The 21,643-nt window shown below is 50.9% G+C and overlaps 8 protein-coding genes across 8 annotated transcripts; 5 read left to right on the forward strand and 3 right to left on the reverse strand.

The window, feature by feature from the left end:
* Nucleotides 1-129: 129 nt before the first annotated feature.
* On the reverse strand, nt 130-4,354 carry STEHIDRAFT_152188 (PhoX domain-containing protein; the record flags this gene model as incomplete). Its single annotated transcript, XM_007299083.1, has 9 exons — nt 130-180; nt 236-351; nt 421-602; nt 667-1,184; nt 1,242-2,882; nt 2,934-3,064; nt 3,116-3,342; nt 3,396-3,418; nt 3,467-4,354. The coding sequence occupies 9 exons, from the start codon at nt 4,352-4,354 to the stop codon at nt 130-132; spliced, it is 3,777 nt and encodes a 1,258-aa protein (XP_007299145.1).
* A 126-nt stretch (nt 4,355-4,480) lies between these two features.
* STEHIDRAFT_144141 (oxaloacetate carrier) lies at nt 4,481-6,402 on the forward strand. The gene is made up of 10 exons (XM_007299084.1): nt 4,481-4,714; nt 4,775-4,939; nt 4,989-5,000; nt 5,059-5,083; nt 5,140-5,250; nt 5,308-5,351; nt 5,406-5,666; nt 5,721-5,747; nt 5,804-5,973; nt 6,026-6,402. Exons 1-10 carry the CDS (start codon nt 4,628-4,630, stop codon nt 6,096-6,098), a joined length of 975 nt encoding a protein of 324 aa, XP_007299146.1. The 5' UTR covers nt 4,481-4,627; the 3' UTR covers nt 6,099-6,402.
* Nucleotides 6,403-7,182: 780 nt separating this feature from the next.
* On the forward strand, nt 7,183-10,140 carry STEHIDRAFT_90244 (Aldedh-domain-containing protein; the record flags this gene model as incomplete). Its single annotated transcript, XM_007298300.1, has 12 exons — nt 7,183-7,374; nt 7,436-7,769; nt 7,834-8,016; nt 8,072-8,247; nt 8,280-8,375; nt 8,430-8,554; nt 8,609-8,949; nt 9,005-9,186; nt 9,250-9,254; nt 9,315-9,364; nt 9,424-9,550; nt 9,624-10,140. The coding sequence occupies 12 exons, from the start codon at nt 7,183-7,185 to the stop codon at nt 9,712-9,714; spliced, it is 1,902 nt and encodes a 633-aa protein (XP_007298362.1). The 3' UTR covers nt 9,715-10,140.
* Nucleotides 10,141-10,210: 70 nt separating this feature from the next.
* STEHIDRAFT_117822 (ribonuclease T2) lies at nt 10,211-12,716 on the forward strand. Its single transcript, XM_007299085.1, has 14 exons — nt 10,211-10,810; nt 10,870-10,890; nt 10,947-10,998; nt 11,055-11,070; nt 11,124-11,232; nt 11,300-11,341; nt 11,396-11,476; nt 11,533-11,571; nt 11,630-11,734; nt 11,793-11,892; nt 11,947-12,011; nt 12,069-12,107; nt 12,172-12,396; nt 12,458-12,716. Exons 1-14 carry the CDS (start codon nt 10,598-10,600, stop codon nt 12,602-12,604), a joined length of 1,254 nt encoding a protein of 417 aa, XP_007299147.1. The 5' UTR covers nt 10,211-10,597; the 3' UTR covers nt 12,605-12,716.
* A 69-nt stretch (nt 12,717-12,785) lies between these two features.
* STEHIDRAFT_72016 (uncharacterized protein) lies at nt 12,786-13,484 on the forward strand (the record flags this gene model as incomplete). The annotated part of the gene is made up of 3 exons (XM_007298143.1): nt 12,786-13,038; nt 13,105-13,180; nt 13,245-13,484. The coding sequence occupies 3 exons, from the start codon at nt 12,786-12,788 to the stop codon at nt 13,333-13,335; spliced, it is 420 nt and encodes a 139-aa protein (XP_007298205.1). The 3' UTR covers nt 13,336-13,484.
* A 676-nt stretch (nt 13,485-14,160) lies between these two features.
* STEHIDRAFT_144144 (uncharacterized protein) lies at nt 14,161-16,258 on the forward strand. Its single transcript, XM_007299086.1, has 10 exons — nt 14,161-14,275; nt 14,331-14,357; nt 14,423-14,470; nt 14,527-14,596; nt 14,653-14,741; nt 14,801-14,919; nt 14,976-15,157; nt 15,211-15,321; nt 15,378-15,540; nt 15,602-16,258. Exons 1-10 carry the CDS (start codon nt 14,240-14,242, stop codon nt 15,876-15,878), a joined length of 1,122 nt encoding a protein of 373 aa, XP_007299148.1. The 5' UTR covers nt 14,161-14,239; the 3' UTR covers nt 15,879-16,258.
* On the reverse strand, nt 16,224-18,290 carry STEHIDRAFT_117825 (aspartic peptidase A1). Its single transcript, XM_007299087.1, has 13 exons — nt 18,159-18,290; nt 17,932-18,095; nt 17,762-17,875; nt 17,664-17,709; nt 17,493-17,599; nt 17,368-17,430; nt 17,165-17,288; nt 17,002-17,108; nt 16,907-16,937; nt 16,679-16,852; nt 16,547-16,613; nt 16,415-16,482; nt 16,224-16,345 (listed from the first exon to the last, which is right to left on the reverse strand). Exons 1-13 carry the CDS (start codon nt 18,284-18,286, stop codon nt 16,297-16,299), a joined length of 1,242 nt encoding a protein of 413 aa, XP_007299149.1. The 5' UTR covers nt 18,287-18,290; the 3' UTR covers nt 16,224-16,296.
* An 826-nt stretch (nt 18,291-19,116) lies between these two features.
* STEHIDRAFT_165087 (acid protease) lies at nt 19,117-20,978 on the reverse strand (the record flags this gene model as incomplete). Its single annotated transcript, XM_007299088.1, has 10 exons — nt 19,117-19,176; nt 19,237-19,313; nt 19,368-19,434; nt 19,490-19,736; nt 19,790-19,848; nt 19,903-20,027; nt 20,102-20,163; nt 20,220-20,451; nt 20,516-20,631; nt 20,699-20,978. 10 exons carry the CDS (start codon nt 20,976-20,978, stop codon nt 19,137-19,139), a joined length of 1,305 nt encoding a protein of 434 aa, XP_007299150.1. The 3' UTR covers nt 19,117-19,136.
* Nucleotides 20,979-21,643: the final 665 nt, after the last annotated feature.

Genomic DNA, 21,643 nt, shown 5'->3' on the forward strand with positions numbered 1-21,643 from the left:
GTGGAAAGTCGTGAAGTTGTCATTTATAAGCTACAACGAAGGGGGTATACGATAGGATGCATGAAGACGAGAAAAGAGAACAACAGACAGAGTAGTAATGCATAATGGTTGCACAGGTCACAAACCAGGTCACCGCACTGGGTACTCCAGCGGAGCCTCTGGGAACAGGGCATTGAAAACCTATAGCAACCCCTCAGTAAGTATAGAACGAACGAATGACAGGTCGGAAACGCACCTCATCAACAATAGTATAAATAATATGCTGGTTCAGTCGTCGATTCTGTAGCACAGCAAATATCCGCCGAGCTCCTCGTCGAGCATTCGACCGTCCGATCATATTAGCGGCCAAATCTTCGAGGAAAAAGAAAACAAGGAGACACTTCAGTATATAGACTTAGAGCGAGACTGAGAAAGGCTTACCAGGCATCAGAGCAGAAAGCTTTCTGTTCGCCTCGTCTCTCGTCCGCAGCTTCTCTTCCGCCGACCGTGGAACCGACGTGGATTTGAGATTCCCTCCGGGCCAGAGAGAATTCCGGAATAAATCGACGAATTGCATGATTTGAGGTTCGACGAGGAAACTAGTAATAGTCTCTCTTATTTTCCTGCACGATATCAAGCAAGTGAATATGGTATGATCTCGCACGCAATCAAGTAGCTGCGACGAACCTTTCCACCGTGCTGCCCAAAACTTGCTGCAGAATAATGACGATAGCCTGCCTCCGCAGCCAATTATTCTTCTTATTGAGCTCGAAAATGGCCAACAAGAGATCGCATATCGGAGCCGAAAACGTCGACGAGCTCGTCTCCCCATCCAACGGCTTCAGATCCCCAGAGAACTGCAACAACGCCTCGTCCGAAGCCGTCTTCCCTGAAGCTCTGAGCGCCTGCGCCACGATATCCTCGTCGTTGATCGCAGAGCCGACCACACCAGCGAGATCGGCGGCCTGGCGCGTCAATCGTTGGATCATGACGTCCAGCATGGACGGACCGAAAAACATGTCATCGACGCTTTGGGCGACAGAGTTGTACATAGTGCGGACGAGGTCCTTGCCGGGGAAGTTCGTGCTGCTGGCACCCTTGGAGGTGGCGACTGGATCCGTATTCGCCACTTCGAAAGGTGAATTTCGGGATAGGAATGCGCGCAGTTCATCACTCTCGCAAACGGCGGGGATGACGATCAGGTTCTGTAAAATGATCAATTGAGCATGATGCATGGGAGATGGAAGGGATGTGAAGCGCACCTGGATGTATTTCTCGAGAGCCGTCCGGCGATTATCCACAAAGGTCGCCGAAAGGTTGGTTACCAGTCGTTTCCCTGGGAAATCGAGATTCCTGACGAGAGCGTATCGCTCTCGTAGCTTATTGTGCATGGCCAGAAACTCGTTATACCTCCGCGCGACGACCCAACCAGTCGCGAAACTCCCGTCGGAAGCAAGCTGTTGTACCTCGATGAGGTATCGCACGACAGCCTTCCCGCTATCGTCCGCGGTCGTCGAGTTAACTATCGTGAGTTTGGTCCGATCAGGCAGGAGTCGATTTGCCAGTTCCTGCTGCTCATACTGCGTCCTCTGGAAGCTGACCTCCCGATGCTCCCTATTTAGTGCGGATTTGGACTTCCGAAGGAGAGCCAACTCTTGTGTATCGCCAGTCAGCTCCGCATTCTTGATCAGAGTGTCGAGCATAGACCGCTGCGTCTCGAGACTCGAGACTTTATCCGCTAACCGTTGGATTTCGTACGAAAGCTGCAAGTCTCCTGGTCCGGCCAGCTGAAGCGACTCAGACCTCCCATGATTATCATCGCCCTTGTCGTCTTCCTGGTCGCCATCCTCAAGGGGAGGATCTTGCTGGGGCTCTAGAGAGAGCGTCGACTCTTGAAGGTCTACCGCAGACTCGAACAAGCTTCCGGCATTGGATGATGGTGGTTTGCGCCGTCTCGCGGTCTGCTGATTATCAAGGGCTATAATATCTGTCAAGGCGGCCTGAATGGCCTCCACCGTAGAATGGCTCTCGCGAGTCTCCTTAGTACGATCGTCCGGGTCGTCGAAGAGTGGTGCCCGTGAGGAAACGGAGTCTGTCTCGGCCACTGGAGACATAAGGACATCGAGGCTGGAGGGAATAGAGCGGTTTGGCGGTGGTGTAGGAGAGTGGGAAGATTCAGCGGACGGAACAGGAGTGGGTGAGGCTGAATCGCTGCGGAAGAGTTGATGGTTCGCGCCAAACAAATGGTAAAACGACGGGGTAGAGTCGGATCGCTGCATCGGCAGGGCCACAGGTGCTGTAGCAGCACGACGGCGTGATATCTCCAAGACCGTGTCGTCGCTAGTAGCACTGGGTTCCCTGCGCCGGATAGTGCCACCTGTGTGGCGAGTACCGGCTGATACCTTCCGAGTGGCGTTAATATCTTCGACGACGCGGAACCAGAGCTCGGACCTCTCCAAGTCCTCAAAGTCCTGCTCCATGCTTTCTTCCACCTGTCTCTGAGCGAGCATCACGCTCCGGCGGGCCTTGCGTTCCATTGCCAGCGAGGGAGTATCTTCGTTCAGAACAAAGTCGCGTATCGACGAGACGTGCTTGGCTGATATACATGATAAAGAGGGATGAGGGGCCGCGGTGGAGAAGTAGAGCTCGTATACCATGGAAGTGTCTTCCTTTGCTGTAGTTGACGAAGACGGATTGTTGATGGGATCATCTTCATCCCCGGAGGTTTCTGATTCCACGGACTCCAGCGGGTTCTTGAAGCTCTCGACCGTCAACCAGAACTGAACCAGAAGAGACCGATTCCGTCGGTCCATGAACTCCATGAAGTAAGAAAGAGAGCTCGGATTCCCTAAGATGTCGCGTAGCGATAGGCGTGTCGGAGCAGGACTTTCTGAGATGGATTGCTACAAGCATGTCAGATCAATGGGTATCCACAAAGAAGATATAGAACCAACCGAATCATCATGGCCGCCCAAGACAGAGATGCGATGTTCAGCTCTCTTTTTGGCGGTATACAGCCTGTCCAGAAAGGCCACAACGTCCTCCGTCTTCTCGCCATTGATCCAGTCCTCCTTCTCGTGGTTCGCTGTGGAAATACGTTCAGTAAAGGGGCGAGAATGACGAGGAACGGACACACAGAGTAGCAATCGAGTTCGCCTGATCTCTCCCATAATATCACTCTTCAGACGCCTAGCGTCGAGAAGTGAAGACGTCCGATTGATGCTCCGAAGGAACGACTCGAATTGACGAGCATCGGTACGGATGGTGATCGCCTCGGTAGTCGACAATCTTGGGGAGGCCACTCGCGGTACCGGCCGTGGCAGTTGAGCCTCCAGCACGTTGCGCACTTTGGAGATGAGCCGCCTAAAGACAACCGTCATGGAGTGATCTCAGGTAACGTGGGCTGTTACACGCACTGTTGCCGGATTGCTGCACCAGCCTATGTTGCATAAGCATTCAGTTCATGAGCAGGGAGTGCAGGACTTACCACTTGGTCTATTGTTCGATTCCAGAAATCCGGATCGGCGAGCATGTCCATGAGTGGATAGAGGACAGAACACGCCACAATCTCTCGAACGACGATCTTGAGGGCTTTGCTTCTCCCCTCTCTTTCCGGTAGAATGTATGGCAGTACGCGATCAACAAGTCGTCTCAGATGCGTCTCCTCAGCTTGTTTCGTGAAGCTCGAAGAAAGATTGTCGACAGCAGGATGGAGTTTGCCACCGCCTTTACTCGCGTAACGGCTAGCTAGAAGCATATCCAGCTCCTCCGATTGGGTCAACCTTCTTTCTAGACCTGCTCCACGCAAAGCCACTTCAGATTCGCGAAACTGTTCAATATGCGCGGTGATTTTTGGAAGTACGCGTTTGACGAGGACGGTGGGTAAGTCAAGGGTCGCGGCTTTGGCCAAGAATCGCTCGAGGGAGCTATGAAGAGTAGAAGAGACGGCGGTAGGGAATGAGGGGGATGATGATATCTCTTTGTACCACACGAGAACAAAGTCTCGTACGATGAGGATGAGAATATCATTGACGGCGGCAGAAACAATGGGTGCGTCGGGACGAATGGGTGGCAAAGTCTGAGGAGGCCTGTAGGACCATTGGGAGCGTGTAAGAACAGCCTGCCAAGCTGCTGGAGTTGAGAATGCTAAAGGTCTTGGTGTAGGGGTGCCGACTTGAGCAGGGGTTCGAGTCCGAGAGTCGAGAGCATAGCCAACGAGGATATTGAATACAAGAAGAAAGATGACACAGAATACGAGGACAAAAGGGGTGACGATGATGAGCGCGACGGGCGACGACGCTATGCGGGTGAAGATGGGGACGATGACGGCGAGAGCGGCGACGAGAGCGACGGAGAGCGCATTGACGGTCTGCATCGTCCCATGAGGCCTAGGCACAACAGCAAAGCGCGACAATGTCGGGAGGAGCAATTAGCAGTCGTGGGAAAGCTGGCATAGTAGCGGATCGGGCGAACGTCCGAAGTGCTGTCAGTCGCGCTCGTCGGAGCACGTAAATCGAAAGTCCTTTCTGACTCTACTCATCGTGTCCGACGACAACGAAGACATTTTTCGGCAGCTTTCAGTTCACCCTGTGCACGGTCTCACGGTCTTCAGAATATTGTGAGCCGGCCCTCCTTTTCGAACCACAAGATGGCCGCCACATCAACACCTCCGAAGCCGCGTCAGATGAACGTCGTCGAGACTTTCTTCCTCGGAGGCCTAGCAGCATGCATAGCGGTGCGTAGTCTTTCTCTTCCGATAGTGTGCTTGTCTTAGCTTGTCTTCTGTTCTGCTCAGGTCACCTTCTCCAACCCTGCGGAAGTCATGAAGACTCGTATGCAGTTGCAGGGCGAGTTGGTCAAGGGAGGCGGTAAGAAGGTGTATCAGAATGTGTTCGATTGCTTCGGCAAGACCTGGAAGCATGAGGGTATCAAGGGTATACAGAGAGGGCTTCCTCCAGCAGTGCGTCTGTGACTTCTTCTCCATAGTGGCGTTACTCAACATGATGTAGTATGCATACCAGGTACTTACAGGAGGAATGTTTACCTTGAGAAGCCACTGCTAAATCTCTTGATGCCCAGCTGCTTCTCAATGGCTCACGGTTGGGTCAGTTTCTCACCACGTCATAAGTCCAAGAAACAACCAACAGGGTATCTATCTAGGATTCTACGAGCCTTTCCGGCAGAACATCAATCGTGCTTTCGGTCTGTCTCCCAAGGACCAACTTCCTGTCACCTCTGTCATCGCGGGAGCAGCAAGTGGTGCAGTCGGAGGTATGCCTCAACATATGGGAAACTGAACATGATCCTCAGAGCTCACAAACGACACAGCGTCGCTGGGTAACCCTCTTTTCTTGATCAAGGCCAGGATGCAGGTGAGTCACATTCGCGACGTTCGTATGTAACATCCACTTACGCCCAGTCTCAAGGCCTATTCGCCTGTACTACCAGTTGGTGCTCAGCATTACTATAAGCACTCCTGGGATGCCCTTTCGACTATCTACTCAAGAGAAGGTCTCCGAGGCATGGTTCGAGGCATTGACGCCGCCATTCTACGGACAGCGATGGGTTCCTCCGTTCAGCTTCCGACATACAATTGGACAAAGAACCAGCTGGTCTCAAGAGGCATCTTACCTGCCAATAGTGTCCTGACATATCTTGCTAGCAGCTCAGTGTCAGGAGTCTGTGTTGTGAGTCTTATCTACTACCTTTCGAGCTACGAGAGGCTGATCCATTCCGGGCAGCTTCTGATGATGCAACCTGCAGATACCGTACGTCCTTTCTTTATCTTGACCATGCCGAAGCCGGTCATCATAATTCCTTTTAGGCTTTGACCCGAGTATACAATCAACCTACTCAAAAGCTCCCGAATGGTCGTATCGTTGGTACACTATATAAAAGCCCCATAGACTGTCTTTGGAAGACCTTCAAGACAGAGGGCCCTCTGGCGTGGTACAAGGGTTCTACTGCCCATTTCTTGCGGATAGCACCCCATACGTTCGTCCGCTCCCACTACTCTGCCCGTTCCGGTGTTAACCTGTCTTCGTAGGATCATCACTCTTACTGCGAACGATATCATCCTTAATCTTTACCGTAGACTTCGGCACGGGGAGGTTCAATAATAAGCTAATCGATCGCCCCTGGGCCAGACACGACTCAAGTAGCCCCATCGATCTTTGCAGCCCCCATAGTACAACTGGCGCGCACTTTCCTTTAGTCTGAGCATTGGTCTGACCTGAGCCAAATCAAACCGTTGTCCATCTGTGATTCCGGGGGTTTCAGTCATTTTGAGCGGATAGGATATTAATATCCCGAGCCTCTTGTTCATTACGATGAGCGAGTCGACGCGTGCAGAAGGTGGCGAGTTGACTTCTGCAGACTTCCGCCCTCCCCCTCTCCCACCCGCCACACCCTTTTATTCCCGACGCTCTATTCGCACTCCCTCAAATTCTATGCGCGGGAATGATCAGTATTCGCACTATTCTCTAGGTATATCATACTACATATTATTCCCGCTACTTTAGTAGTGGGTCTTACAGGAAGTATCGTTCGGTTTTTGGCTTGTAATGCGACGACCTTCCCTATATGGTAGATGCTGACCAATTTCTGACTCAGCTATCCCGCCTGAGTTCGGCCACACTTCGTGAACGTCCAAGTCATGACAGAATTGTTTCTAGAGTATTCATTTCTGTTCATCTTTTTAGATCGTAACCTCGGCAAGGTGTGAAGTGTGACACACATGTACTATGTTAGGGTCACGAAGCTGCTGGGCGAAGCCCTGCAGCGGCAGTGACCCCTCACTTCAAGCTCGAGCAGTAGCACGTCCGAGTCATGTGGCATACTCTTCGGACGTTGCTAATTCTTCAATCGCTGACTCTCAATTCGAAATTATGAGATCAATTGAACATCTCATGCTGCTCGTGGCCAATATGTTAGACTGGTACTTACATTTGGAGCAAAGATAAGTAGCGGGACCTGCCGTTCACCGGCCTTACGCCTGCGTTATATGTATTATCTACTCTATTCCCCGAGTGAGAGACATGAGTGATATTCACAGAGGCGCGCCACATCCACATGAGGCGTGAGACAAATGGTGTGCAAACACGCGACAACAGCGCGTTCATCGTGCTCGTGTTCAACTCGGCGCTTGTTTTGTTCAAATCCGACAGGTTCCTTCTGCCTTTCTTTCTTTTTGCTCCTACTGCGATGGGTTCCTTGTTTTCTTTCTTCATCCACCCTTTTGACACGATTAGACCACGAAACAACGACGATGAAGGAAACGTCGACGACTTACTCTATCACCTCACCATTTTTTTCGCCTTTGGGATCTGGACAGTAGTCAGACGATACCAAACAGCGCGGAACAGAGCGATACCCTTCAAACATGCGGCCTTAGAGGTAGACTCCTAGACATTACTAGAACCTTATGCAATTGCTAACGAGGTCGACTCATGCACAGGCCTCAGACCCAAACTACTCCGACGGAGTATTTATCCAGAATCCTACTATCAATAGCCACAGAAGCAACCGAGACGTTGCTCCAGCCTATGAAGTCCCAGGCAGAGAATACATAACCAGCTTTGATCCTGCGACTGGCCTTCACCTAAACACCTTCCCCGCGGATGAGACGCAGGAGATTACTGACAAGATCAATCGGGCGGCTTATGCTCAGACGGAATGGGAAAAGACGACATTTGCCGACCGGAGACGAGTGGTCCGTAGCTTGAAGAAGTGGTTGGTGGAGAACCAGGACATTTGTGCCCAGACGGCTTGTCGGGATACCGGAAAGACTCGTACGTCTCATTTGGCTTGTATCATGTTGGCTCTGCGCTGAACTTTGCAGCGTTTTCTTTGTAGTTATCGATGCTGCATTGGGAGAAATCTTGACAACGTGCTCGAAGATGGACTGGCTCATCGACCATGGCGAGAAGTACCTGAAGCCGGAAACGAGGAGCTCCCCTTTCATGCAGATCTATAAGAAATCTCAGGTCCACTATGAACCTATGGGCGTCGTTGCTGCCATTGTATCGTGGAATTATCGTATGCCCCCAGCCATCTTCTTCCTCATCTTCTCCATATTCTCATCAATTTCTAGCATTACACAATGCCTGGTCACCTATCCTGGCTGCTATATTTGCTGGGAACGGCGTCGTCTTGAAATGTTCGGAACAGGTGGTTTGGTCGACGACTTGGTTCATTGGTGCGATTCATGAATGCATGCGTGCTTGTGGCTTCAATCCGGAACTCGTACAGGCAAGTGCACGCATCAATGTTGTTTTTCCTTACCTTACATTTGCACATAGCTCGTGTGCTGCTTACCTTCGCAAGCCGATGCTCTCACTCGCTCACCTGTCATCAAACACATCACTTTCATTGGTTCAGAACCTGTCGGCCGTTTGGTGCGTATATTATGGTACCATCGCCCGATAGACCCATGCCTAACTTGTGTACAGGTTGCAACAGCCGCAACAGAGCATTTGACGCCTGTGACCATGGAGCTTGGCGGAAAGGACCCAGCAATCGTTCTTCCTGGTACTGACATCGACAAGTGGGCAAGCGTCTGGATGCGCGGCATTTAGTGAGTATTGTCCTTTCTGAGTCGATTTGGGTGCTTATAACGTTCTTGTGACAGCCAAAATGCCGGGCAGAACTGTATTGGGATCGAACGCCTCATCGTCCATTCGTCGCAGTATGAGGATGTTTATGCGCTCATTGTCGAACGCGTTCGTGCCCTCCGTCTTGGTTCCGCCTTATCCGCAGAAGGTGTCGGCTCTGGTGTGGATTGTGGCTCCATGATCTCGAGCGAACGATTCCAACAGCTCGAGGACATTGTCGATGATGCTCGCAATCAGGGCGCTCGAGTAGAGCATGGCGGCATGCGGATGCGCCACCCTTACCTGGAGCATGGCGCGTATTTCACCCCGACTGTCATCGGCGACGTCACGAACGACATGAACATTGCCCAGAGAGAACGTGAGCGCCAACCCAGTCATTTCTTTGTTTGTTCTCATAAGGCTTGTTTTAACAGTGTTTGCTCCCGTCGCCCTCTTGATGCCCTACGAGACTATCGACGAGGCTATTGCCATTGCTAATGGCACCAAGTTTGGGCTTGGTGCGAGCGTCTTTGGCCCGGATCAGTATTTGTGCATGGACGTCGCGAAACGGCTACAATGCGGTATGGTATCCATCAACGATTTTGGTGTCACATACGTACGTCTTCCTTCACGAAATTTGTACGACAGGGACTGACTCAAGTGTTGCTTGTCTATACAGTTGAAGTACGTCAGAGTCTTGATAGTACAGAATGTGGGCAAGTACTGAGACGATTGCTTATATAGCCAAGACCTTCCTTTCGGTGGTTTCAAGGCCAGCGGTTACGGACGATTCGGTGGGAGCTCTTCACATGCGGTGTCTATCTTTCAATAATTGACACGTTAAGGTTAACAGGTGGGCCAGAGGGACTTCGTGCTCTGACAAACGTTAAGGCCATCGTCTCCGATCGCTGGCCATGGCTCATCCAAACGAATATCCCCCGACCTCTGGACTACCCTATCCGATCTCTCTCACAGGGCTGGTGCGTGTTCACATTTGCTGCATATCTTATCGGATTCTTCTTTGCCAATGTTGACTTCTCATCGACTTGGCAGGGACTTCGTGAGCGGGCTCATAGCGCTGTTCTACGCAGATGGTTGGCGCGGTCGTATCGACGGTCTGAACCAGCTGATGAATAATCGGTAGTGTGATTGCACGTTCGAACAAGGTTGCCGTACCATCACGGGAGTCTGTATAGTGCTTCTTCATTTGCGATACCTTCTTCATCCCTCCCTCTCACTTTCTCCTGCCATTTACTTTGCTGGATCTATACGGATATATTTTCCTTCTACGCTTGCTGACCGTGCTTTCATTGCATCTGCGATGAGTAATATTTTTGGAACTTGGTGCGCAAGCTGGACGATTTTATCTCACACATCGCACAAGATGCATGTCGGGACAAACGTGATGCTGGTGCCTGTGCGTCGATCAGCTGTCTATTCTCAACTCTCTTTGAAACGGCTGCAATCTAGGTCCTTACCTGAGCCTCTTGCTACTGCTTCCAGTCGTACATACACTATTTTGACAATCCATCTGGAGAAACACGCTCTTATGAGCGGTGCTTCGAGTCGCCGAAGGGAGCAGGATTGTCGTCGACCACATGCGCGACGATGGGATCTGGTCCGGAATGGAAGTAAGTTCCTGCACGACGCTCTCCCAACCTCCATGATTCCATACACGATTACATGTGCCTCAGGAGCTCCTTTTGTACCTTTCGTACTACAGCACTCGTTCGCGCCTGCACCACATGAGTTGACCAGAAACCTTGTGGCTCGCCGGTCTTGGCTGCCAATCGTTATCTCGCACATGGGTCCTTCTGTACCGCCCTTTCGTCGATGTTCCCCGGACGAGCGCGTTGTGCTGTTTGCATGAGAAGGTTGATGCGAATAGAAGCAGGGCTTTCCGGTCACCGATATATATAGGAAGGAAGAGGCACTGGGAACGAGTCCTGTTCCCTGCACCTCGGAGGACAGTAGTTCATCTCGTCGGTCGACCTCACATCTACTGACCGTACCAGACTTTGTTCATGATGCTTGGTGCTTCTGTGCTTCTTACGACCTTGGGACTCGCTGGTTCTGTTTTGGTCGACGCGAGGGCTACGATCAGGAATGCTAGTGATATTTCTAGTCTGGATGCGAGCCTGTTCAAACGCATAAGCAGCACTTGTTCGGGTACTAGTTTGCAGACTTCGTGCCATAATACGACAAAGCAGACGAATAGTTGTTGCTTCGAATCGCCCGGAGTGAGTACTTATTCGGTGACTTGTTTCCTTGTGAATCGCTCTGATGGTTCGTTTTCTAGGGATTGTTGCTTCAGACACAAGTGAGTTCGGTTGCGAGCTGGTCTTGAGGTGTAGGAGCTTACTTTGACCGATTAAGTTTTGGGATACCGACCCTTCTACTGGCCCATCCGATAGTTGGACTATCCACGGTACGTCCTGTGCATTTTGTGGTATGCATGCTCCTGTTTTGACTGTACACCACTAGGTTTGTGGCCCGATAAGTCCGTAACTCTTTGTCAAGAGTTTCTGCAGTATGATCATGCCTTTTCTTTAGCTGTGATGGGACGTTCGAGGAGAACTGCGACTCCAGTCGTGATTATACCGGTATCTCTACTTTGCTCACGAACCAGGGCGCAAGCGACACCCTCAGCTTCATGGAAGAGGTGCGCCACTCCCAGCCGCTCAGTGCCGTCCCGTCTTCTTACGACTCCTGGTCTCGTTTTGCGTTAGTTCTGGGTCGACATCAACGGTGAAAACGAGCAGTTCTGGGAGGTGGGCCATTTCCTCTTTGTATCTTTGTGATGCCATGTTTATCGTGATTCGCAGCATGAATGGGCTACCCATGGAACGTGTTACAGTACCCTCGAGACCTCTTGTCTCCCGTCCGGAAGTGCCAAAGGAGCCGAGGTAAGTATCTGCCTACCTCTCCGTTCAAGGCTGATGTAGCTGACAAGTTGAAATAGGCTGTAGCCTTCTTCGAAACAGTCGTTGCTTTATTCAAGGTCGGATTGGCCATTCAGACCAAACTGGGCGGTGTAATATTAAAACCCTTTGATACAGACTTTGCCTACCTATGACTGGCTTGCAGCTGCCGGAATCACGCCCAGCAACACTGCGACCCATACCTTGTCTTCGTTGACCTCTGCGCTGAAGTCTGCCTCTGGAGTGCGTTTCATAAGTCCGTTTCCACTGCACCCGTTGATCTGAACCTTCTGCCCCATAGGTAACACCGGCTTTGGAATGCGATGGCAGTACTCTCAATGCGATTGAATGGTTTTTCAACTTGAAAGGATCTGTCATTGATGGGACCTTCGTTCCCATTGGTAGGCCGCCATGAGCTTTTCCGGACTTCTAGTGTTGACTGGCCTTTTTTCAAGACGCTATTGAGTCTGGCAGCTGCCCATCCAGTGGGATCAAGTACCCCCTCAAGTCAGGTTCTCCGGTCAGTGTTATATAGCTAACCACGGTTCATGCCCTTGAGCTAACATGCGTCATGCAGACGAGTACTACGACCTCGGGTGGCTCATCCCCCACCGCAGTGAGTCAACTACCTCCCTTTCTCCCTTGACTGGACGGGCGACTCACGATTATTTACCAACCAGACCGGCCTTCCCTCAAAAGCCACCCTCAGCGCGCTCAACTCTTCAGGCTCCAAAATCGGTGGGATCCTCTCTGGAGGAACCCTCAGTTCCCAAACGCCCGGAACGATGACCATCTCCGGGTCGACCTCTAGCTTTACCATGAAGTCTTCCAAGGGACTCTGCGCCGTTCAGAGTGGCGAGTTGACTTGTGCGAGCAGCATCTCCACGGGGACGTCGTTTTCGGCTGTAAGTTCAACTCTCTCAGTTTACATCGATGTCAGTCAGTGCTGACGATCGGATACTTCAGGTCACGTCTGGATCGAACTTACTCCTCGCAGTTGGTGGATCGACTGCGTTCTCGAGTAGTGCAGTTCCCAGTGGTGATACGCAGGAGACTGTCTTCACAGGAAGCTCAGAGTCTCAGAAGTTCACATTGGCTTTGGTGTCTACCTGATATCTGGTTTGGGATAATAGTGGAACGAAAAGGACATATCTTTGTGCGTGGGATACTGGAAGATGACAGAATGTCGTCGAAGTGGCAAGAACGAGTGCTCATTTGAATTGCTCAATATTTGATCCTGACCCGATAGCGCGCATCGACGTTCAACGTTCAACTTTCAACGAAGGACCACGCAATGCCTCCTGCTGTTGATCACCCTTCGCTTCACTTGCGACTGCTGCCCCAAACATTCTATGTGATCCAGCAAAACACTAAAGATCCTATCTCTGAATCCTTACTCGCATTATTGACCGGAAGCAAATCCGGAAGCAAATTCTTGTCCATCACTCGTACCGATGAGGAAATCTCTATTATAGGACAGTGCGAAGATACTGAAGAATACAAGGGTGACTGGAAATGTATCAAGATAGCAGGACCTATGGACCTCGGTAGACCCTCGCCTTCCTGCGGCTGTAAATGCAGAGATTGACGCGGATCATAACCGACACCATTAGGTCTGACTGGAATAATGTGCGACTTCACCACACCGCTCAAGAAAGCAGAGATACCTATTTTTGCGATGTCGACATGGTGAGCGAGCATCGTTACAAGTCCTGCTTAGTCTGGCCTGTCAGCTGACGCTTTGATTTGGTAGGAACACGGACTACGTCTTGATCCCGAAGGCGAAGGCAGATTCTGCCGTGCAAGTGTTGCAGGAAGATGGGTGGAAGTTTACAAGTGATTGAAGGCGGTTATCGTGGCGTCCATCAGATTACTGTGCGATGTGGCACCCTGCCTGTTTGAAAACCTCTTACATCGTCCTGCGACTCTCTTCTTGGTAAGAGGTTAGTTCGACACAGTGTCGTTGGACTGCCACGGACTCGGACCATCTCACCACACTCAAGGATAGTGTCCAGAAAACCCTGTCTACGGAGGACCATGGGGCTGAACAGATATATTGCTCGTATGAGGTAAAGAATACAATGTCCACTGAACATACCGGCAAGGGTCGCAGAATTGAGGCAGGTAGGCAAATCTTACAAAACTGAGCCCACTGAGGGAGCTTACGAGGACCGGAAACAATTCCTTGCTCAGTTGAGTAGTGATGACATGCCATGATACCATTCTGCTCAGAGACGACGACATGCAACGAAGCACTGTTTCAAGTGATTCATAGTCCTCAAGAGCGACGGCCGCAAATGATTTCTAGATAGAAACGAGCGACACGTCAGCCTGGTGAATAGACTATGGGGAAAGAGTGCGTTTAGATAGACGATCTTCAGGAAAACCCGAGTTGTGATCTCACAGCGCGTGAAGCAGTCGTATAATAGGGAACTCAAGTGTTCATCACAAGAAAACCATAGCATTGTAGAGGATTGCAAGGGCTCAGAGTACTCACCACTCGAGGTTGTTGCTGGATGATGGACAAGAAAGACGCAAATTACAAATCGAGACAGGACGGCGCTTTATAATATGGGTGACGTCACGCTGGGACCAAGCGGAACAGGGATTGCCACCGCTCGGCATTCGGGCGCCACAACTACCCTTCGTCCACAACACTCACGACACTCATCCCTGTCCTCACCCTACACAATCACTACCTGCGCGAAGGCTCCAGATTATATACCACAGCATCGACTTCAAATTGTCATGTCTTCACGGGAACCAATGTGGTACTGCCACGAAGTCAGTCAGCCTGCGTGCTTCTGCAATGTATTCAATCTGATTATCTGTGCTGTAGTGTCGAGCAGAAATGAGGCCCCTTATGGTCAGTATCCAACATATCCCATCACGGCCATCTGTGCTTACCATTGAACTTGTCTGGATTAATAGGTCCCAGATCCCCATTGTGCTTCATGCAATGGTACATTCGTCGAGAAGGTCTGCTCTTGACAACCTTGTCAAGCGATCTCTTTGATTGATGATTACTGTGTTAGATTGAAGGAGAGGCAGATGACCCTCGCGTTTTTGCTGACTCTGGTCCTTCTGGAATAGAGAATCTCTTCGGTGAGTCCCATGGTTGCATCACTAATGACATTATACCGATCATAACACTCCAATAGGGAGCCTTGCTCAGCTCATAGGTGGTGGCCGAGCTTCGCGAACACAATCTACGCCTAGATTAAACCCAACAGTACCTCTTGCTGCCCAAGTATGCTCATTTTCAGCTTCTATCAACTTTTGTACAAGACTGATATCTGCTGATATTAGGCTGACGGCGGCAGATCCTTTACCACAACTAGCCTTACTGGCACACGAACCTTTGTATTCGGTGGTCCATCAACTCTTGAAGGCGGGGGCCGCACATTGAGAGTCAACCGACGTGATTCGTGCGTTCGCGCTCAAATTATTTCACCATAGGCTTGACTGATCTTGTTTGTGCTAGCGACGACAACACGCCGTCGATTGCTGGCCCTCTGATGGCTCAATATTTGATGACTCTGCTAGCATCGAGAGGAATGGCTGGACAAGCTGATCTATTCGGCCCCGCCGGTCTCAATTTCATGATGGGTGGAGGCGTAGGCGCAGAGAATGGGCGATGGGGAGACTATGTATTCAACCAGGAGGGTATGTCCAAGCGTTAATGGTCAAATATATGAACGCCTCACCTTCACTCTCAGCTTTGGATGAAATCATCTCACAGATTATGGAGAACTCCAATTCATCCCATCCCGTTCCTGCTACCGAGGAAGTTATGGAGAAACTGGACCGCTCAGTCCTCGAAGAGGGATGTACGTCGACTTGCTTTACTATACATTGGACTATCACTGATTGGTTCCGCTTGCAGCCCCACTCTTAGAACGTGACTGTGCTGTGTGTAAAGATCAATTCTCACTCACTACTGAGGATCCCGAGGAGCAGGTCGTCGTCACCCTACCTTGTCATCACCCGTTCCATGAAGGATGTATCACTCCCTGGCTCAAATCCAGCGCCACGTGTCCCGTCTGCCGGTTCGTCTTCCGTTTAGCACATGTTAATAAGATCCTTTGTTGACCTACACACCGACTGTAGACATCAGCTTGTACCACAACCAGAGCATCATTCGAATGGCCCTCGTCCGCCTAATGATGGTCCTGGGTCGCCCCATGGACGCACCGGTTCCGGAAGTTCTCCCGCTAACGGCAGTGCTGGTGGTAGTGGCGCCGGTGGTGGAGGTGTCTTAAGCAGCTTTTTCAATATGGTCAGCGGTGGTAGCACTGGGAACAGCAGCGGTAGCGGCTCTTCGCATCCATCCTCCTCGCACTCCAACGAGCAACCGAGAGATCCTCCTGGAGGGTGGCGAGACTGAGTTTGAGAGTATTGTCGAGTAACTGCAGACAGGAATATCTAAAGGGAAGTCATGGGAGCAGTTGCTCGGTATTCTGTAGCTTCTTTCCGTTGGATGTATAATCTGGTATGAATTGGAGGTCAGTACTCTATCTTTCACGTAGACTGGGCATGCCCCCCTCGATTTTTTTCTTCATCTCCGTTGCAATATTTTCTTTTGAGGCATAATTCTCTTCTGTTCTTTGTTGTACTAGCTTTCGATCTTAACATTATTTGACGAGGAAGGACATTCGTTCGACTTGCAGGCCCTCTTGAGTTCGTGATGCAAGACAGTATAATTCATAGCTTTCGATGTATAACGTGAAGCCTCGACATGATATACACGAGATCCACTACTGCCCCTACGCGACCTTGTTCCCTCAAATACCGTCTCAGGACAACTAATTGGTCGTTGCGGTCGTGAACGGCGTGGTAGCGAATCCAACACGCCTGCAGAAAAAAGCCGTGGTCAGCAACTCATGCATAGACTGCCATGGAGAGATACGCATATAAACTGACCTGTTCGTAGTGTCGAAAACGCTGTAGAACCTCTCAAGGAAGGTCATGCCATTGATAAAGTCGAGACCCTAAAAGATTGGTTGCGAACGTCAGGTAGCGTTCATTCACGCGAGAAGGAATCATGAAACTTACGGCTCCGGTGCGAGTGCCAATATTTCCGACAATCAAGTAGACGTTGTTGGCCGTGCCGCCGATGGCGCTATGAGATTGGGGCATGATTTTAGACTTCCTTATTCCAGGCGGAGGTCATAGCCATCACTGTACCTATTGAGAGCACGAGGCCAGATCTGAGCGTTCGGAGTGAGGCCGAAGGTTGCGCCGTTGATGCGGAAGTTCAACGTCTGGAGGTTCGCGAACTGGGCGGTTGTAAGACGGAGTAGACCGGTGTTGGCGTCCATGACGGCGCCTGTGGCAGCCTGGTAGCGGGCGAAAGCATCGCTGTAGATTAATCAGGGTACATCCATGGATAGTTCTACAGCGGTTGAGACGAACCTGGCGATGAGGACGAGGGTGGTACCAGTGTCTGTGGATTAAGCGAGTGTCAGCTTGTAGAGCTCGGTGAAGGACGCAATAGAATGACGACTCACCAACAATGCCGGCGGTCGTACTCAGGATAGAGGTACCAGCCGTTCCGTAGGTAATCGACTGGCTAATGCCCCAAAATTCGCTGGCAGGGGATGTGGTGGTAAGTGGCCTAGAAAAAAGATGTCAATACAACTATTTATCCACAATGTGAAGTTGCGGACGTACGCAAATGTGATAGAGCCAGTGAATTTGGACGAGTCAGTCCCGCCGAACGTTAATTCACCGTTCACGGAAGAAAGACTCGTCGTGGGCTCGAAAGACACAGACACCTCGCGAGCAGAAATCGTGCCTATGTAGTATGAGCGCATTGGCCCCCACATTTAGCTCTCCTTCATATCTGCTGAATAGACAGACGAGTATAGAGATACCTTGAGTAAAGAGATTATCTGTGACAGTAGGGATCGTGTCACGGGTGTCTGGACTGAGAGTACCTAAGAAAGCAGGTGTGCTATTCTGAGCGAGGTACGGTGTGCGTGATGGTGGTTGTACATACCGACGGTCAGGTCGACTGGTCCAATACCGAGGATACCATCCACGCCATCGAATCCAGTGGAGCGAGTTGCAGTGCCGATGGACTGCCTGGTAATCGTTAATCCAGTTCTGCACGAGCCAAAAGGAATCAGTCTTCGAGGAAGGACGTCAAGGAGACAAGAACTCGACGTACCCAAGGCTGACCTGGTCAGTGAACTCAGTTCCGGAAAATGAACCACCTGTAGATCGCTTTAAGAACACAATAGAATGGAGAGGGTAGGAGTAACTTACTGCCGTAAGTTACGGCCACCCGGTCACTAGTCTGAGTACTGGTGCTCGTCCTGACGTATGCTCTTCCCGCGCCAACCCAGGTGTTGGAGCTTCCGGTGTCCACGATGAGGCTGTCTGTTGATCAAGTAAATCTTGAGAGGGTGGTCCAAACTGAGGGCGTGACGACGTACAGGTGGTCGCCGGACTTCCCACTCCAACGTTGACGACGTAGGAGACGGCCTGGTTCTCAGCGGGCACACTGACCACAGCATCGGAGCTTAGGCCATTAATCTTCGCGTTAGCCCTGTCCACAAGACTTTTGGCTCGAGCCTGGTCATGTTGGACGAGGTGCTGCCTAGATCATAACCACGCAGTGTCAGAACATGTGAGAAATAGAAAGAAGTGGTGGAAAACTTGCGGAGAAGTGATGTTCACGACCTTCGCGAAAGGAAGAGTGATTGGTGAGTCGCGAATGAGCGCTGTGGGAGATGCAACAGCGCCTAGAGCCAGCAGAAGAGCAGCGGTGAGCGATGCGGTAGGGAACATGTCTGCACGAGACTGGGCGGAAGAATCGAGGCTCGATGCTTGGCTGAGGGGACGACTCTTCCGCTCCAGCACAATTTATAGCAGAAGTATGCGAAGGCCCAGGAACTATGTGTCTGTCTTGGCTTTGAAGGTCTCAGGAGCCCCCATGCGATGCATGGTCATACTTGGAGAGTCGATCCCATCCCGTTTTCTTGTGTCTGGGAGGTATGAAATCAGCTTGTGAAAAAAGGAGAGGGCGGCTGACGAACCACATTGCGGATCTCTATTATAACTTGATATGTTGACTTTTGATATCGATATTACGAGTATGGCCCTCATACGACGCATCTTACTTGCTGCTGGACCAATTCGACCCACGGTCAAGATGTATCGACCCACCGATTTGGCTCCATGTAGTTCCAACTCCTTAGTCGTGCGTAAAGCACTAGAAGACACACATGGTTTCAGAGGGTACAAGGAAATTACTCATGGAGGCCACGCGATTATGAACCGTGTCAGACCTGAAGGTCCAAAAGCGTGGAACTATTGCACCGATGTGAGAACAATGCCATTGGCAAAGCCGAGACATTCTGGCGGCGAGGCATCGATGAAAGATACGCCAATCACGTTTAAGCTACAGTCCGACGCCATATCTGGCTCTAACGAGTCGCAAACGAAGTTCCATTGTCTTCCCTGAGCCTCAAGCGGAATTGCTGTCGAACATGGACACACGGTCCGTACGATAACCTTGGGTTGTGAAAAGAGTGTGCTGCCCATATCCAAAAAGAAAAGATGTTTGAACCGTAGAAGAAACCTTCATCCTAGCACTTTCTATCAGAGCCATAAGGGGTATCAGATCGTCAACCTGCGTTTAATTCGTGGTGGCGGTCGTGTAGGACGTGGTCGCAAACCTAGAAGACAAAATAGTCTTGAGTTGATGGGGGTGACGGATGGGAACGCGAGAGACGTACCCAACACGCGAATTCGTAGTGTCGAACACGCTGTAGAATCTCTCGAGGAAGACCAGACCGTCAATGAAGTCCAAGCCCTAAGGGGACCGAATCAGTCTTGATGGATGCCTGAAAGAACGGTACGTCTTTACCTCGCCAGAGTTGGTACCAATATCGGAAACAACCAGGTAGATTTTGGAAGAGGATCCTCCGATGTATCTGCCGAAATGTTATTGAACAGTTCGCAAAGGATATGTGTTCTCCAAAGTCTTACGTGTTGAGAGACCTCGGCCAGATCTGGGCGTTGGCAGTGAGCCCAAAGGTGGTACCACCGATCACCAAGTCGAGGGTCTGCAAGGAGCTGTACTGGGATGACGAAATCGAGTAGAGACCAGTGCTAGAATCGTACGTAGCGCCAGTGGCGCTGACGTATTGCTTGAAGGCATCTGAAGCGATATAAAGGAGGGTAGTACCAGTGTCCACAATTCCGGCCGTGCTGGACAGAATTGTAGTGCTACCGTCTATCGCTCACTGTCAGCGAGTCAGTACCCACAGGGACGGAGAAAATACGGACAAGTGATCGACTGGTCGATGCCCCAATAATACTCGGCCGGGGACGTCGTAGTCACCGAGCTAAGAGAAGCTACTGAGACCTTCGTACTAACAACACGTAGAAAATATACGCACGTATATGTGATATCGCCAGTGTATTTGGTGCTGTCTGTTCCACCAAAGGTGAGCTCCCCGTTGGTCGAACTCTCAGATGTCGTCGGCTGAAAATACACAGAGAGGATCTTGTCCGGGATAGTTCCCTGAAAGAAGGACCGCGGAAGATTAAGCACCGACAGAGACGATACGTTGATAACCATTAGCCAAGACGACGAACCTGAGTGTAAAGGTTATCGACGACAGTAGGGATCGTGGACGATGTGTCAGGAGATAAGGTACCTAAAGGCGAACAATCAGTCTGACATGCCCATGGATCGCGAAGACGCTTGAAGTACCCTCGGTAAGAGCGTCGGGACCAATGCCGAGAATGCCATCGTAACCAGAGAATCCACTGGATTTGCTCGCCACACCGATACTTTGATTCGTGATCACGAGGGAAGAGCTCAATGTGACAGTGTCGGTGTACTCCGTGCCTCCATAGCAAACAAACATGTCAGCCAGGTCATACATGCGTAGGTTCTGAGAGGGGCTCTCACCAGAGAAACTGCCGGATCCATAAGTCACAGACTAAATCAAGAGCAAAAAAAATTGATCATGCGCAGACGGTATGTTTTGATAGGGAATAACATACCACAGTGTCAGAGGTCTTCGTAGACGTGGAGGTGGCAGTGTAGGAAGTACCCGCGCCCACCCAAGTGTTAGAGCTGCCAGTGTCCACGATAAGATCATAGTATGTGGCCGGAGAGCCTAGGAACAAGCAGTCGGTTTGTCAGTTACTCTCGGCCTTCCATGGATGGACATTCTGTGTACCCACCGACACCAACAGAGACTGTGTATGTGACAAGTTGGTTAGTGGCATCGATAGATGAAGATGTAGCGTCGGCATAGAGGGTCGATCCAGTGCGCCTAGCCTCAGCATTCGCAAAGAGCTGCTTAATGCGGGCTTGATCCTGCTTAACGATATCCGCCGTCCCGGTCGTATTGATGTGCTTCGCAAAGGGCAGAGTCACGAGCGGTTCACGCACTGTGACCGGAGTCGCCGCAACGGCCAGAGCGAGCACGAGAAGGGAGGTGAGAGCAGTGACAGGGAACATCGTGAGCTGGAGCGGCAGAAGAACGTCAACGAGGAGCAGACCAGAGACCACAATGATCTATGAAGGGGTATGGGCCCTATTTATGCCCCAGCAACGGGGGATGAAGGAAAAGCAGAAGAAGCACTCCTGCGGTGCCGTTCTCTGCTCTCCGATCCCGAGGCTCATGCGGGCGAGCGGACGTTGTGGAATAGGCTAACCTGAGGCTAACCATGTGTGACTATAACGCTAGGGAGCTCCCTCACGTGAGCGAGATCGAATACCTGCTAGCGGTCAACTAAGTAGCCATTGTGATGACAGAAAGCATTGAAATGAAGGGATGTCAGGATCTAGTAGCGATCTTGGCGCGGCCGAGGAAGACAGAGATAAGGGCTAGGCAGCAATTAGAAGTGAAGACAACTACATACCCATGGACCTTCTTATCGGGTTTAGGATTAAGCAATCCTTTGTGGCCTAAAGTAGCGCGTTGAAAGCTCATTCCGTCACGTCCAACTTCCACGACGTGTATCTGGCTATGACGAGGAAAGACGGGCATTATGAAGAAATAAATCAATTACCCTTCCCCGGACACTTGCCGAATATAGTTTCCATCTAACGCGCATGAATATTTGGCGCAAGCTTTGGTTACTTCTCCGCAGTTGCATCGTTCTGTAAATCAAATGTCCGTG

Source organism: Stereum hirsutum (assembly GCF_000264905.1).
Source record: "Stereum hirsutum FP-91666 SS1 unplaced genomic scaffold STEHIscaffold_1, whole genome shotgun sequence".
Classification (NCBI taxonomy): Eukaryota; Fungi; Basidiomycota; class Agaricomycetes; order Russulales; family Stereaceae; genus Stereum; species Stereum hirsutum.